Source organism: Coturnix japonica, chromosome 1 (assembly GCF_054131305.1).
Source record: "Coturnix japonica strain WE chromosome 1, WE-NBRP24, whole genome shotgun sequence".
In the NCBI taxonomy this organism is placed as follows: Eukaryota; Metazoa; Chordata; class Aves; order Galliformes; family Phasianidae; genus Coturnix; species Coturnix japonica.
This window is the reverse complement of record NC_140663.1, coordinates 51,660,794-51,677,208: the sequence shown is the minus strand read 5'-3', so window position 1 is coordinate 51,677,208 and position 16,415 is coordinate 51,660,794. Positions and strand designations below refer to the sequence as shown.

Here is a 16,415-nt window from a genome sequence, read left to right as displayed (position 1 = left end):
CACCAAATTTCTAACACTTGAAATGAGAGGCAGCAAGGAGGAAGAAGGCGTGAGATTTATTTAGGGTCTACAACGTGGCATCTTCAGACACAGCGGTGAAGTCAACCCCTGGCTCCCTGAGGTCCTGCCAGACCTTCTGTCAAGTGCCAGCACATCCCACACAAGTACTCAGGCAGCACACAGCTGCTTCCACTCACCCATCCAATGTGGAGATATTTAGGGGAACAGGGAGTGAGACACCAGCAAGGTGACATCCAGCACAGGGACACTCCACCAGCAGCAAAGGTGGTCCAGAAAAATAAAAGAAAAGAAGAAAAAAAAGCAGTGTCTCTGCATTTACCCCTCTGGTGAAAAGCCCAGACCAGTTGCCTGCAACTGTGAACGGGCAAGGAGTGGTCCTACTGCAGATGCCACCACATCTGGGTACCGGTGTTCGGGAAGGGAGCAAAGTTCTGCAGTGGTTGATCACTGATGTCCCCAGCAGGGGCCACTGTGACATTAAAGAAAGCCATTCTACTAGGCAAAGGACGGGGCTCCAGCCCTTGCAGCTCTCCTTGGAGCATCTGCCCCCCTCCGGGCAGAGTTTGTAAAAGTCAACAGCCGAGTGTGGAGAGTGAAGGGGGCTGCGGGTGTCACTGCGGCACAAGGGGCTGCAAGATGCTACCGTACAAAAATAAAGATATCAAGCAGAAATTAAGAGGCTGGAGTGTAGAGTCAGGATCGCATCCTCAGGCCTCTGGCTTGTAACAGCTAGAGAAGGAGAGAGAGAAACCAAATCAAAGAGGGCAAGAAATGGGAAAAGGGAATGAGCACCTGACAGGAAACAAGATATAAAGAAAAAGGAAAGGAAAGGGGAAAAAAGGAAAAGGAAAGGAAGGAGGAAAGGAAGAGGATTGAGGGTGGGGTGAAAAGAGAACGAAGAGGGAGAAGTCTGTGATTAACACACACTGCCCTTTGAGACAATAACACTCAGGTCCCATAGCCATGAACAAGGAGGCTTTTGAATGGGAGAAGTGAGAAATGCCACCCAGCTAACAAGTGCCCCCCGTTAGGATGGAAAGTGGCACTGAGCATCACCAGTTCAACAAGAAATCTGTTTTCCAGCTAAGGAGAGTGGTCCTTCTATGAAAGCTTTCTTTGTTCAGTTGCAGATGGGCAGCCTGTCTCAGTGAAAGACAGAACAGAGGCCCCTTTCAAGCACAGCTGCAGGAACATCTGGATTAGGGACCCACAGCTTCCACTGCACCTTCACCACCTTCTGCCACTGCATGAGCAGGGAGGGGCAAAGGAGCTGCAGGAATGGATGGCAATCGGGAAATGTGATCTGACATGCATGGCAGGCAGCCACACAGCAGGCATTCCACTGTGCCACCCCTGCCTGCTTTGCATTCTTCCCCAGCCCTCCTCCTTACTCCTGGTTGCACTTTCTTTGTTGCTGCCAGAGCCTCCAGTCCAGAGCTGTAAGAACTGCTTGGCAAGTGAAGGCACACGTATGATGAGAATCAGAAAAGCCACCTTAGAAATGACTCAGCCTCCCCCAGCTTTCCACCTCCCCAAGCTCTACAAACCAGGACTTTATCCACAAGAGGGAAGGATGTGAGTTACTCATGCAGAGCTCAAACTGGCAGGATCTAAGAGTGCAGACAGGTCACATACCTGCAGAGTAGGAAAACTGAGGAGCAGAGAGAGATGGGGCCCTGAGCAGGGAAAACACAGAATCTTGGGTTTGGAAGGGGAGACGGGAACCAGGTCTGCTGGAAGGAGGCCATGAGGGGCAAAGAGAGCAAAGAGAAGAATGTTGGAGATTGGGGAATGGGGTAGGGTGCCCCAGGCAGGTGACAGTGCAGAGATGGAGACAGAGGGGAGCAGGAGGGAGTGTCTGGTACATGGACAGTCTGCAAATAAAAATATAATATAAATAAACCAAACAGTCAAAAACACAAAGCAGCAGCCAAGGTAACAACTCCTCCCTATTAGCTTTATCTCCAGAGAAACTCCTGCTCCTTAGGAGGACATCCCCTCCACCCCACATGTGCCCTAATTCTTCCCTGCTGCTTGCTGGGAGTTCTCACCAGAAAGGTGGATGGGTCTATGCCTGGGGGGTTAGTCTATTTTTTTCCTCAAGGATTTGCTGCACCTTTCTCTTCTGCTTCTGTTTCTGCCTCCTCCTCCATCTCCTGCTCTTCCTCCTCCACGTCCTCCTCTGCGCTCTGCGGGCCAGCATGCAGGACAAAGGGAAGAAATAGTGGAGACACTTGCAAGATGAGCCATGACAGTTCTTGCTGACACAGAAGGGCATAAAGCAATGGTCATGATGCTGAACTAGAAAGGGACCTTTCCCCACAGTCAAGACAGCTCTGGGCCAGGGGGCCAAGAGGCTTTTCTTATGGAGCATCATGTAAAGGCTGCCCTTACAAGTATTGTGATCCCACTGCCCAACAGCTTCCATCAGTTTCTAGTGCTCCTCCTTGAATCTAGGTATCTACATGATGTCATGCAATGCCACATTTTCCTGTCCTGCCTTCCAAAGGAGAGAAACTGACCTCCTGTCTCTTAGATGGGACTCAGCAGGGAATGAGAATGCTGCAGAAACTCTGGGGAAATCACAGCCTTATGGTAGGGTGACACACGCGCAGCATGATCATGAGAAGGTATGAGGGAGATTTTAAAGAAGCATGAGAAGTGCCAGGGTCACTTGGTAAAGCTATTTGCCACACACAGCTAGGCATCACCACTTGGAGCACTGTTTTGGGCCACTGGTATATTGTCATGGTGCTGAATACCAGAAAAAAAAAAACCCTGTATATCACCATCTATTTCACTACTGAGTGCTCCATGGTCACAGTGGAGAGAAGAAAGGAAAAGGGGGTGAACAAGAGCAAACTGTTTCATAAGCAATAGGAAAAAGACCATAGTGAAGTTGGTCTCACCTTGGCTTTGTGGCTGGACTCAGAGCTCAGGCCATTGGAAGAGTTGTACAGTTCCTTGGAAACCACGCACAGGAACTCTGTCTGATCCTCATTCCCATAGCTGTAGCACGAGCCAATGTTCACAAGCTGGAGAAGACCAGAAAAGAAATAACAAATGTTACTGCAAGCTTCCACTTCACCTAGGGAGTAAGGGAGGAAGCCCACCACACAGCAGGACTCCAGTCCCTGCCCCCAGTAGAAAGGCCTTATAACTAGGCTGAGCAAGTGCAGAGAACAGGGAATGTCCTCTGAGCTTCAATAAAAGAGATGAGAGATAGTAGGTGTGACAGCATGATCAACAACTGACCTAATATTCTCAGCCAGGGAAGATGCTTTGCATGGGGGCTATATGGTATCCATACAACCATCCATCTGTATTCCAAAAGACAACTCCTCACCCTCCTCCTCTGTCCTCCCCATACCTGCTCAAAGCGCCATCCATCAGACATAGTGGAAACCATTTGAGTGAGCTCCTCTTCCTGGCACTGTAGTACACGGTACACATGTTTAGGAGGCACCTGAAAGAAAAAAAATGCAGACAAAGATGTTGACAGAGGTCAAATGCTAAAGGCCATTGCCCACCTGCAGAAGAAAGAGATAGCACCCCTTCTTTACAGAGCTCTCCTTCTCACCATGTCCAAGATTCAAGATGGAGAGGAAACCACAACCAAGCCTTGTACTGTTTTGGGGAGAAAGAAAAATGCTCTCATTTTCTGAGAAAAGGGACTGAACTGAGAGCTTCTTTCAGTGTCCTCAGAAGTGTCCTCCTCTTTCCAACAGGGAGTTTGTCATTACAAAGTAATTTATTCAAATGCCATAAATGTTGATGGAGTTTTGCAAGCACAAAGTGGTTGCATTGCTGGAGGCTTACATCCTAAGGCAGACATTATGAAAAGTGAGATATCAGTCAGGATTCCCAGAAGATAGCTTTGAAAAGGTTATTAGCCAAGACAAGGTGTGACTGTGCCACAGGATTGATTCCTTGTGCTTCGTGTTCTGCATTTCTTTTCTACAGACATTTCTTCACCCATTCCCTCCAGGTTTCTCTAGAAGTATCCCCACATTCTTCACTGTGATTACATCCTCAGATCTCCCCATACCAAAATACTCCTCCCCACAACATCTCTTGCCTTACTACAAACACAGAATCATGGAATCATAGAATGGCCTGGGTTGAAAAGGACTGTAATGATCATCTAGTTTTAACCTCCTTGCCGTGTGCAGGGTTGCCAACCACAGCAACTAGCGAGCTTCTTCCAGGAGCCCATTTTGTTTCAGAGGTTACATCCAACACTACCTCTGGAGCTGCAAAACAAATGTGGAATTTGTTTATGGTGACTAAGTTGGTGTCAGCCTCTCCCCGAGCAAGATTTTGCTGAACAGAGATTAGCACATAAACTCTAATTAGTTGCTTCTTTCCACTCCTCGCTGCCTCTGCCACATCTGCTTTCTCTTTCAGCATTTCCTCCTTCCTTCACTATCTTTGTTTGCCATTTCCAACCATACCTGAGTCACTGTGTAGTCTTTCTCCTCCAGTCGATCCTTAATTATCCGGATTAAAGGGCCGATGTTATAGAACTCCGCTTCTTCCAGGACCCCTAAGAAAGAATGGCAGAGAAACCACAAAGTTAACAGCCAGATTGTTTTGCAAGCCAAAAAACCAACTCTAAATACACTTCCCAAAGTTATGACCCTTGGATGAAATGATACTCAAGCCTTGCTCAGAACTTAAGAGGTTTGAAACCTTTACCGCAGAGAACTGAGCACTGGCTCTCATGTTGTGTTCTACTGCTCACCCCAACTTCTTTATGCTGCCTACTACTACAGAAACAGTGCAGGTTGGTACCAAGGTCTGCTACTATATTCCCAGGGAAGAGGAGGATTTCCCTGAGAATCCAAAATCAACTTTCAGATTACAGGCCAAGGAGAATAAATGTAGGATCCATGCTCTCAGTGACCACTAGTTTTTGTTTTGTTCCAGCCCTCTTTGGAAGACAGGGAACCACAATTTGTTCTGACTTCTCCAGCAAAAGAAAATTTCATCCTTCCTCCCAGGCCTGTTAGAGTTGCATCCCTGTATGACTTCAGTCTTTGGTTCTCTCACCCATGCTTCATCACAAAGCAGGCAAACAGAGAACTGTTTTGAGTTTTCTGCATGGTATCTGCATCCTTCACCCCTCCTGAGATACTACTGCTTGCTAACAAGCCATCAGGGAAAGGGAGGTGAGTTCTCAGTGGGTTAGTGAGGGGAAGGAGGCCAGGAACCGACATTCATGGGTACCCAGATCAGCATGCAGACAATGCTGGTATGGGTTTGATCCTTCTCTACATGAGAACTCAGAATAAGTCCCTCATTCAGCCATTCAGCCATACCCTCAAACAGGTTGGTTTCATGCCAGCCTGTCCTGTGGCAGGAGCAAAAGGAAGCTGTGAACAGAACAAGAACTCCTGTTTACGTTTCAGATCTGGTATTAAAAGCCTCGGCTGAACTCTGTCTGACACGAGGGTGACAACCAATGATAAGTAAGAAACATCTCTGAATGGTGTTGATTACAATTCTGTACTATTTCTTAGATATATATTTTTTGCATTATAAGTCATAAAATGATTCTGAATAAAACACTCCTTGGTAAAAATATGTAAGGGAGGCAAGAAGGCTAATGAACCTGCAGAAACTGTGCTTGGCAAGGGCTGGACAGCACAGCCTGTCTTTGAAATTGGCTGCTTGTTAGTCCCTAACATCCAAAAAATAATGAGGCACTGGGGATCGCTGGCTCGTAACACCATGATGATGTTACTGAGTTATCCTATTGGACTCCCTGTCAACATCAAATGAGGGATTGGTTTGTTTGGCTTGCTCCACTGGAATTGCTGCAGTCCACAACCCATCAGAGCACTATTAGCATACATTACGTGTCACTGATTAATTATGGGGTTTATTACAGTCAGTTGGTCTGTTTGGTCTTCTGGGTTTTCACTCCTAATTAGAAACACTCAGTCATTAGTACAAACCTCAGTCACAAAGCCTGGTTAAAAGTGTATCAGGAACAGGTAATAAAACAGTTTTTCAAGGATGAGAGACCTAGTCTGCTTCCATCTCCGTGACACCTTCGCTCAACTAACAGCCATAAGGACTCAATATATGCAGGATCCCTTCTCCACCTGCTCCATTCCCACTTAGAGAAGGAAACATGCTTTCCAAGAGCTGCAAGGATGGCCTTCTCAAATCTCCCACACCAATCTTCAGAAGGATAACAAAAGACAAGGAGGTCAACTACAAACCCTACTGTGCTGCTCCAGCAGTGGTTAAGTGGTAAGTTTCTGAGCTCCAAGACTCACCCTCTTCAGCCATATCTTTATCCAGGACCAGCTTCCCATGACGGAGGAAATTCAGGATGGGCCCAAAGTAAGTAGGGTCCCGGTCTATTAGATATGCACCAGTCTCATCCTATCAACAAGAGGTAGACCATGAGATGAAAAAACACGGGGCATCTTGACCTGCACCTACCTGCAACATCTCTATAATAGACTATAGCCAAGACAGTTTCATTCAGATATTAACTCCTGCATTATTATGCTCAGAATGTCCACCTCAGCATGACCTCAGGCTCCTGCAACTATAAGTACAGGCCCGGTGTGAGGAAGCTGAAATCCCTCGAAGTGAAAAAAGGGTTGAGTCAGGCTGCTACATCTGGGGAGTACCCTCAGGGTATACACGGTGATGGAGCAGCAGGGGTGCAGGGGACTGGGCTACAACACAGCCAGGAAGTATCTGGCAAGAGAAGTTTCTCGCTAGGATAAGGGGAGAAAATGAAGGTATTTTTCTCTGGGTTATTCCTACAGCTGTTGGGATCTGACTCCAGCCCTGCAGCCCTCCCCGTGCTCAGAAGGGCATGGTGCAGGAGGCAATACAGCTGCCTTACCCGATCCGATTGCAGCTCCTCGCCCTGGCACAAGCGACACAGGAAAGATTTCTGCTCCCGGCACAGGGTCTGCCTGGTGGTAAGGAAGACGGTGCCCCCCACATTGAGCCTCACCCACTTGGCCTGGGCATCAATGGGAGGTGGGTCCCAGCCGCAGCGTAGCCCCATTGCGCCCTTCATCTCTTCCCCGCCCTCCATCCACATCCTCATCCCCCCTGGCACGCAGGGACTGCCGCAGGTGCTGCCTGCTAGGGAATGCTGGGATCTGTAGTTAGTCTGCTCTCCTTCCGCAGCAGCCGTGTTTCCCTTAGGGGCAAGAATCCTCCCTGCGTCTGCCCAGGGAGACTCCAGGGCGAGAAGGATGCTTAGTGCTGCAGTTATTAGGGGTGGGTAAAACCACAGTCTCAACGCTCCTTGGCTTTTCCTCCGTTTCGGTTTTCACTAACCGAGGGCTGGGCAGCACTTTGAAAGTATGGGGAGCGATGCAAAATTCCTCAGCAATTACTTCCACGTACACCCTCCCTCCCCGGCTCATGAAAAGGTTCTGGGAACTGTAGTTTGCAGGGATGTGCACAAAAGGGTGCTGGGAACTGTAGTTTTTCCAGCCTGCTGTCCCCACACAAGGGGATGCTGTAATACATTACCCTGAAACTACAGCTAATCATTTGCTTGCTTTGAGTTGCAAATCTTGCAGGCAAGCGCCCCTGGAGTCAGAAAGAAGATCTCTGATCTCTGGCAGTCAGCAGACTAAGCCCATCAGCACTGCTCTCCGCAGCTTTCCCTCCAGGAGATACATTACCCCAGGCTCACAGCACAGCGCTGCATCAGTTGCTACACTGTTCTTGCTGCAAAATGTGCAGGCAGTTGTCTTCTTGCTAACATATGTAGGGACTCTTCTGGGAACGGTATCTTGGATCTGCACGAAGTGCTGGCAGGGGGGCAGGAACAATTTTTCTTCTGACTCAGAAGAGTCACCGATTCAGCAAATGTTCCCCTTCTCCCCTCCCCCCAACCCCATCCCCCTCCTCCCTGTACGGTTCTACAGTCACAAACCATTCCAGAGACCACCAACTATTTCCCAGGTCTGATATTGTCTTGGCTGCAAAGAGCTCAGATTTTAACCCTGCCCTGCATGGATCTTCACCTCTGCCTCAGGCATATCGCATGCTGATACCAATGTGTCAATTGCTCCTTGCTGAGCACAGCCCTGCCTCTGCCACTCCTCCTGCCAGTCAAGCATGGAGCTCGGCAGCTCATACTCATGGGACTCCATTCAAATGCACTCCTTGGCATGGTCATGACCTGAATAAGTTATTTCTCCAGCAGCTCTGCTTTTTCCTCTCCCTCTGAAACACAATTGTGCTTGCCAGCAGCTCAGGCACATTGGGGATGGAAAGGAAAAGCTGACGCTTCACCTGAATGTGGCCCAAAGTCTTCCTTCACCTGAAACAACTACTTGGCTCCTCCTTGCCAGGGCAATGCAGCACTGCAGGAACGCCGTTTGCCCTGTGGACGCTTCGTTCTTTCACCTAGATCTTGGGTCTTTCCAGGCGGGAGTTACTGGGGGAGAGGGGGTGGAAAAAAGACAAAGATCGTGCTTTACTCACATTTCTTTTCCTCATCCTCTCTTTTCTTGTGCTTAAAAATCACTCCCTTTTATCATCACAGAACGTGAGCATAGCATCACCCTTCCCCCCAGTTACCCAGAATTCTCTTCACAAAGATGGTATAACTGCACTTTGCTCCTTCAGTGCAGGAATGCAAAGCAGAGGGGGGAAAGCAAAGGTAACAAGGAAAAGGTTTTGAAATTGCTGACCTCCAGTTTAATTTAAGCACATGAACAAATCATCTGCTGCAGGGTCTCCTTTAATTTACATTGAGAGCTTGCCAGCTCTATAGTGACTATTAATAGGGAGAGAGTAATTCTTTTTTTTTTTTTTTTTTTTTATTTTCCTATTTGCATTGAGCAGGTCCATTAATAAATTAATCCCCAGCCCCTGGACCACTCTCCACTGAGCAGCAGAAGACATCAAGGATGCTCAGACTGTCACCAACCTGAGGTGAAGCATCAGACAGTACAACATAACTCTGGGCTGTGAGACTGTTTCCTTCCTACCTCTGGCTCTGAGTCAAGCCACGGCATATCTGAGAGCTTTGCATTACACTCTGGTGTGTTAGGAATATGAGATCCTGTCAGCTCTGCCCACAGCTGCAGCAGACAAGGGAGGACTGTGGCTCCCTGATATGAATGCAGCGGTTGAAGGTGGCAACCTACTGCCCCTTATCTACCCCTCCAAGAAATCTGCCCTGCCTTTGTTTTGTTCCTTTTTCTACAAAGGGTCCAAATTGCCTCCCTTTCCTCCAAGCCTGTTTCACAGCCCCTCAGTCTCTCTCTCCATTTTAGATACAATCCCTTGGTTTTGATGCCTTCTTCTCCAATCTCTCCCATGCCAATGCTGCTCATGGGTCAGGAATGGCCTGTATTCAGAACGCACCTTCTTCCATCAATGTTAGTTGCCATCTGTAGCCAACCCTTGCTCACCCCAGGCCAATGGGGTGAAAGGCAAGTAATTCAATCTGAAGTAGTAACATGTAAGTAAGAAAAGAGGTCAAGGTACAACAACCACATCCCTTGTGTCCTGCAATATACAGTATGAGCTTTACTGAAACTCCCTCAGGCCAGGGAGTTTCTCATTGTAAGTGAAAATCTCTTCTGAACATACTGTGGCATGAGACACTGGAGAAGAAACCATCTCTTCTCTATGTGGAAAGCAAGTAACACTCAGATTGCCTCTAAGCCCACTGCAAATTGGGCAAAGGAAAATCCCTAGATGGGACATGCTGATGAGAGGAAGACAGTTAACTTATAACCAGGAGAGCTCAATTTGACTGCCAGCTGAGCCAGGCGTGTCGGACCAGGAGGGAAAAGGTTCCATAGCATACAGGCTGGCTGATCTTTCTCCAGTCCCTATAAGCAATGTACCTGTGTACAGAATAGGGTGTAAATAGAGCCTAGTTGTGTGCTAGGACCAGAAGAGATGGGAGGACCAAGACAAACCTATACAGGTAACAGTGATTACTATCGCTCATGAAGTAATCATTAGTAGGAAGAAATGGTGTAGGAAGAGACGGTGGTCTTTGGGAAAGTTTGTGGAGGAACAAATGGCCCACAGGGAAGTCAAGCGTGAAATAATGCAACAGGATTGCACAGAAGAAGGGAAGGAAGAAGGTGGCAGGGGAGAAAGAAGACAGGTGAAGAACGTGAGACTGTAGGATAGTTGTTAGAGAACTGTTCATGCTTAATCCCTATAAAAGGTGGAGCTGTGTTGCAAATGTGTGATGAAATGGAGCAGGAGGTGCACGTGAGGGACACAGTCAATGTTCCTGGAAGGTGAGGAGAAACTCTATATGTGACAGAATGACTGGCACCAGAACTGGGGAAAAGGGATTGAGAGGGAACTGCAGGGACAGCAGGGTATCTTATATGGCCAGACTTATGGTCAAAACATGAGCTACACAATGATTTGGAATTGTAGGAGGAGAACAGTGCCCATTCTTTGGCATTTTGAAGTTAAATGCAGATGAGAACCAGTCACAAGTGATATTGTGCAGTGGTAAGTATTGGGGCTGGCCCTGCTTAAGAACTTTATTGACAAGGCAATTGAATGCACCCTCAGTGAGTATGCAGATGGCCCTACAGAGAACTGGATAGGCTGGATCAATGGACAGAGGCCAATTGTACGAGCTTCAACAAGACCAAATGCCAGGTCCTGTACTTTGGCCACATGCAGCATTACATGACTGGAGCAGAGTGGCTGGAAAGCTGACTGAAGGTAAAAGTCCTGGAACGTGTCCAGAGAAGGGCAATGGAACTGTGAGGGTTCTGGAGCACAAGTTTTACAGACAGTAGCAGAGGGAGCTGGGACTGTTCAGTCTGGAGGAGAGTCAGCTTATCACTCTCATGACCTGAAAGGAAGTTATAGCAAGGAGGAGGTTGGCCTACTCTCCAAGGTAACAGTAATAGGATGAGAGGGAATGGTCATAAGCTCTGACAGGAGAGGTTCAGGTTGGATATGAGGAAGAATTTCTTTTCAGGAAGAGCAGTGCTGCAGTGGCACAGGCTGCCCAGGGAGGTGGTGCAGTCACTGTCCCTGGAGGTGTTTCAGAGCCGTGTGGATGTGGCACTGAGGGACGTGGTTGGTGGGCATGGTGGGAATGGGCTGGCAGTTGAACTGGGTGATCTTAGTTGTCTTTTCCAAACTTAATAATTCTGTGTTTCTATGATTTTCCTTTCCCGCTGAATTCAGATTCACAAGTGGACTTACCAGGCAGCTGCGGTGCTTCCTCTCCCTCTCCATTACTACTGCTTCACATAATGCGCACACTGCTACACTGCCAAGTGCAGAGCAGATCCAAGGCACTGCCACCGTGGTCTCATCCCTGCAGGGCTGGGGATACTCAAACTCTCAAAGCTGAGCTGTGCTCTGAAAGAGGCACAGGGTTATTCATTGACCAGACTGTTTGTTCACAAGTCCCAAACTGCTTTTACTGTCTGTGAAAACATTACAGATAGTAAAATATACCAATTAAATGTTTACATGTTGACCTCAGATTCCTAAAATTTAGGGGGAGCTGGAAAAGCTCAAGCCTGAAGTTAGCCACAAATCAATATCTTCCCACATCGAGTTTGTTTTTCAGACTACTTCTCTTCCATCAGGAATGCTATGTTACCCAAGATATGCTATTCCTCTTTCCCAATAGCAAATTTTCCAGAGCAGAGTTATAAACATTAGTGATTTGCACTCATCTCCACATCTCCCCTGTTTCCAGTTCCATAGGAAACCCACCCACTGTGAGAGAGACATAAAGATCTGCAGAACATTTTTAGTCCTGGTGCAAGTCCCCTCAGCTGTTCCATATGTCCAGCAGCATCTGTTACGGCTCAAAATAGGCTTTTGCAGTATCCAGGCTTTGAAAACTAAGTCTCAGTTCCCACAGTGTTCCTAGTTCTTCGCAGTGTGAGAACAGATCTCAGCTAAAGGGAGGGAAAACATCAGAAGACTGTCTGGGACAGATTTTTGGTATATGATGTAACAGGGCATACACCAAAAGCACAAAATATCTTGGTGTGAAAAGGAAGTTCTCTGTTTCACCTGAGAGGGGAAGTCAGAGCAAAGCAAAGTGCTTGGTAAAAGATTTACTGAAAGCTGGGAAGCTGAAAAACTGCTGAGAAGATTTTGTAATTCTAAAGGCAGCAAGAAAAAGAGCAGTTGAGTTCTGCAAGTCTTGGCACACTTACCAGAGAGGGAAAGGGCCCTGCTGGATGCCACGGAGTCACACAGTCAAAACACAGAGCATGGGGAGAAGGAAATCTTTCATTTTGTCATCTCCAGGTGACTTGCTGGGCTACACCAGACACCTCTGCCTGATACACATGATAAAGGAAAGAAACTCAGGATCAAGAGGAAACTAAAGATTCTCACTAACACCAAGGACTGCTCTGTCTCATAAGGAAACAAGGGCAGCACAGCAGTGTGCCAGATACTCTGAAAGGACAAAAGACAAAGCTTGCCCCCTACATCTACTGTAAATGATGAAGACTGAAAGAATGCATTCATTGTCACTAAGAAATGAATTTCCATGGAGAAGCAGGGAAAGCACAGTGCTCCTGCTTGCCCACTTGTACATATTGACAAAATCTGCCACACCTCCCCACTGCACCCATAAAGTTAAACCTTGATGGACCTACCACAGGTAAGGTTGGCTCATGGACTGAAAAGCTGAAAATCCTGAAAAGATGTTAGAGGGCCATGCCCCTTCTAAGATCGCATATTAGACAATGCTGTCTGTACAAACATATTTAAGGTGTGTCTTAAAAAACAGGGTTCTTGTTGTTCACATTGGGATGCCCAACCACAGAAAGTTTAGAACCTACCAGCTGATCCACACCAGTGCTTATCCTTCCATTTTTAGCCCAGTACCATAATTCAGCTTAAGAAGCCTTTTTCAAGTGCCACCAGTTGGAAAAAGCATCAGATGTCCTACGTGACATATGGACCAGTTCCTCCCTTTCTACTGCAGGAAACAGTTGCTAGCAAATTACCCCACTTGGATTAAAGCAAAGTGTTGCTACCAGCCTTTGCAAACACAGCAATTAGATGGGTGGGGAAATCCATAAAGCATGGGAGTAGAAAATCTTTCCCTAGCAGGAAGAATAAAATTAAACAGCCAATTAGATGAGGAGCCGATCCAGAATGGTAAACTTTCACAATTTTCAAGCTGTGATGAAACTTGCAAAAAGAAGCTCTTTCGGGAAGTTGAATCCCAAAGAGTTACATGGAAGCTGGCAAATATAAAGTTTTATTATTTTATTCTAATCTAAGTCTTGCTCTCCCTCCTTAAAAATCACTTGTTTCAGCCTCCCATGTACTCTGTATATTCAGTGCTTTCTGCAGTGTCAGCCCCAAGACCCTAAGGAGTTGAGTTGCTAGACAAAATGCAACCAAAGAAATGTAATGTTTTCAGTCACTGGAAGTGGGGGGGAGGGAAGGGTGGTGGAAAAGGGGCATAACGTATGTGTGAAAAAGGAAGACATGACCTGAACAGCAGAATTCTTTACTCCACAAGAGATACACAAAAATGGAGCCTATACCCACATAAGGAGGAAGAAGGAAACACCCCATAATCTAAACAATTTCCTGGAAAGAATTCATCCAAGCAACACTTAGATAAGTTCCATTCAGCAGAAAGACCTTGAAACAAATGTTTATTTGATATTTTTCAAAAGTCCAGAATTATTATTTTTTTTTAAGGGGGGGATTTTTGAGCAATGGAGGTACAAAATTGGCTAAAATATACACATTGCACTTAAGACTCCAAATACAAGCAGAAATGCAAACTAAATCTCTAACCTTGATAAGTGCCAACTTGGAAAACACACTTCCTCCCTTAAAAGCTTTATTATTTGTTCTTCTTGGGCTTTTCACCCAAAACAGCCCTGATATGTATGGCTGGCTTCTAGGGCAGAGGCAGAGAGTAAGACCATGAGGCACAGCTATACGAATATGACCATCCTGTGATTAAACATAGTGAATGTCTTGAGTCATAAGCTTAGCTTGACACAGTAACATTCCCACACTACCACCAGTGCTCTCTCCATATGGAACTGCAAAGAGGTCACAGATCCACAGGATGGTTGAGGTTGGAAGAGAGCTCTGGAGATCATCTTGGACAAACCACCTGCTCATGCATGGTCACCTAGAGCAGGCTGGTCAGGTCATCTTTATGCTCCCAAAGGGTCAGAGAAGGCAAAAGTGTGAAGCACCACATGCCAATACATGTTCCCCAACACCTTCACCTTATGACACATAATCAGGAACATATAAACTCATCTTTTCCCAAATACAGTTTCAAGGCAGATTATCCATATGACTAAGAGAAGAAACAGCTCATTACACAGTCTTCCCCTTTCCCTCAGAAATAATGTTTTCAGGCTGTGCCCTCATGTACCATTCCACCCAGGCCCCATCATACACAGCAACATCTGGTTTGCCACAGAGGTATGCCCCCAGAGCCACATGGCAGGCAGTGACCCCAGAGCCACATGTAGCTACCAGAGGCTTTGAGAGGTCCACTTTCTTCTCTTGGAACAGGCTTCTGATCTGCTCTGGAGTCTTCTCTAATCCAGACTCCGTAAGGAAACTGGTGAAGGGGATGTTCAGGGAGCCAGGGATATGACCAGGCTCTATTCCTGAAAGAAAAGCAGTACACATAGGAATTAACTTCTACTGTCTGGGAGGATTCTAGTGCAAAACTCATTCTGTATTTCACAGTGTATTTAATGTATTTTGTCTAAACAAAAAGCATAACAGTTTTTGTTAAAGTTCTGTTCTTCCTCTCAATTCCCTCCACATCTTCCCTCCATCAGAGAAACTCACGCTGCAGTCTCTCATTGAAGCATTTCCACAGGCTCTTCCAATGGAAGAGAAGCACCGGTACATGGAGAGATCAATACTTTGAGGTGTATGAGAACTGCTCTCATCCCAGCCCTTCAAGAAAAGCAAAACCAACCAAACAACCCCAGTAGCTTCCCCACTCCAGAGTTCTCAAAGAACAGCAGCCAGTCAAAGGGCAAAGAGAAAAGGTGAATACATTGTTTCAAGTACTACCCAATGAAGAACAATGTTTCCCAGCTCTACCTCTACAGGAGTCAAAACACCTTAAGTCTCCCGACTACCCTGGCTCACTACGCCAGTATCTGTGCAGGCACATTACCATCTCGGGGCTCTGGCTCTACTCCCTGGAACCGCCCTTCAGCACGCGCATCCACGACTTGGAAGTGATGGGAATCCATGTTATCTAAGATGTCCTCGTAGGTTTTCACCATGCACTTGTCCAAGGTGGCATGGAAATCAGCTGGAGCTACCTGGGTTTTCCCAGAACTCACTGAAAATCCCTCTCGCAGCCAGTTCTTCAGGCCACCATCTAGAAGGGAAACTGCTTCATGTCCAAAGACTCGGAACATCCACCACACCCGTGGTGCTGAGAAGAGCCCTTGGTCACTGCCATCATACACCACAACATGGGAATCATTCCCTACACCCAGCTTCCCCACATACTCAGCAAACTCATTGGCCTTAGGCATCATGTGATCGTAAGGTGAAGTACGATCACTGCACTGGTCAATGTCAAAGAAAACTGCACCAGGGATATGGCGCTCCTCAAACTCCTGTTTTGGGTCACGCTTCATCTTCGGCAAATACCAGGATGCATCCACAACCTTCAAAGCCTGTCCAGTTTGTTTGGACTTGATGGCTTCTGAAAGCCATTTTGCAGAGACCAGAGCACGGTAGAGGAGTTGTTGCGACATCGCTCCCAAATCCTGACTAAGATTACCGGAGACACCTGCCTGCAAAAGCAAGAAAGCTACAAATTAGAGGCCAGCCTCACAAAAAGCAACCAAAGATGTGTTTAGGTACCAAAGCCCCATGTATGCACTGAGATGCTAGCTAAGAATACAGTGATAAGTTTGCAATCACAGAATCATTAAGGTTGGAAAAGACCACAAAGATCATCCGGTTCAACCATCAGCCCATCCCCACCATGCCCACTGACCATGTCCTCAGTGCCACATCCACATGGTTCTGGAACACCTCCAGGAACAGTGACTGCACCACCTGCCTGGGCAGCCCGTGCCACTGCAGCACCGCTCTTTCCAAGAAATCTTTCTTAATATCCAATCCGAACCTCTGCTGGCACAGTGCTTCAGCCCTGGGGATAAAGAGTCACGCAGAGCTAAACCCAAGCCTTGCACCAAGCAGAGCAGCTATACCCAGGGCCCTTCACATCCAGCAGCACCAAGGGAGCAAGGCAGCCCCAAGAACCCTGAGGACAGCCCACCTATCGCCCTGCTGCCAACCACCCCGCGCACCCCGCGCACAGAGGGTGAATGCACAAGGCCCTGTACCTCCGCGCCGGGCCTCTGCCGAGCAGCTCCCGGGCAGCCTTGGCCTATGTCGCCTCA

At 47.2% G+C, this 16,415-nt stretch overlaps 2 protein-coding genes across 18 annotated transcripts in view; both read right to left on the bottom strand.

Moving 5' to 3' along the window:
- The window catches only part of KCTD17 (potassium channel tetramerization domain containing 17), a 53,334-nt gene extending 44,727 nt beyond the window's left edge, over window positions 1-8,607 (bottom strand). The window contains exons 1-8 of one of the 15 annotated variants that reach the window (XM_085539920.1): window positions 8,500-8,583; window positions 6,893-6,965; window positions 6,309-6,417; window positions 4,476-4,567; window positions 3,392-3,487; window positions 2,931-3,056; window positions 2,138-2,282; window positions 38-750 (exon numbers count right to left, since the gene is read on the bottom strand). In XM_085539920.1, coding sequence (XP_085396046.1) covers window positions 683-750; window positions 2,138-2,282; window positions 2,931-3,056; window positions 3,392-3,487; window positions 4,476-4,567; window positions 6,309-6,417; window positions 6,893-6,965; window positions 8,500-8,501 — 711 coding nt within the window. In that variant the 5' untranslated portion in view covers window positions 8,502-8,583 and the 3' untranslated portion in view covers window positions 38-682. Of the gene's footprint in view, window positions 1-37; window positions 751-2,072; window positions 2,283-2,930; window positions 3,057-3,391; window positions 3,488-3,601; window positions 3,740-4,475; window positions 4,568-6,308; window positions 6,418-6,892; window positions 7,249-8,307; window positions 8,444-8,499 lie in introns of those variants that run through there. The other 14 variants (XM_085539964.1, XM_085539970.1, XM_085539975.1 and 11 more) reach the window with 14 other exon arrangements.
- Window positions 8,608-13,641: 5,034 nt separating this feature from the next.
- Window positions 13,642-16,414, bottom strand: MPST (mercaptopyruvate sulfurtransferase). 3 transcript variants are annotated; one of them, XM_085539883.1, is made up of 4 exons: window positions 16,292-16,414; window positions 16,007-16,162; window positions 15,167-15,800; window positions 13,642-14,642 (listed from the first exon to the last, which is right to left on the bottom strand). In XM_085539883.1, exons 2-4 carry the CDS (start codon window positions 16,007-16,009, stop codon window positions 14,344-14,346), a joined length of 936 nt encoding a protein of 311 aa, XP_085396009.1. In that variant the 5' UTR covers window positions 16,010-16,162; window positions 16,292-16,414; the 3' UTR covers window positions 13,642-14,343. The 3 variants fall into 3 exon arrangements, with proteins under 3 accessions (XP_085396009.1, XP_015717935.2, XP_015717943.2); XM_015862449.2 differs by having other exon boundaries at window positions 16,359-16,414; XM_015862457.3 differs by lacking the exon at window positions 16,007-16,162 and having other exon boundaries at window positions 16,359-16,414.
- Between the last annotated feature and the right edge of the window lies 1 nt (window position 16,415).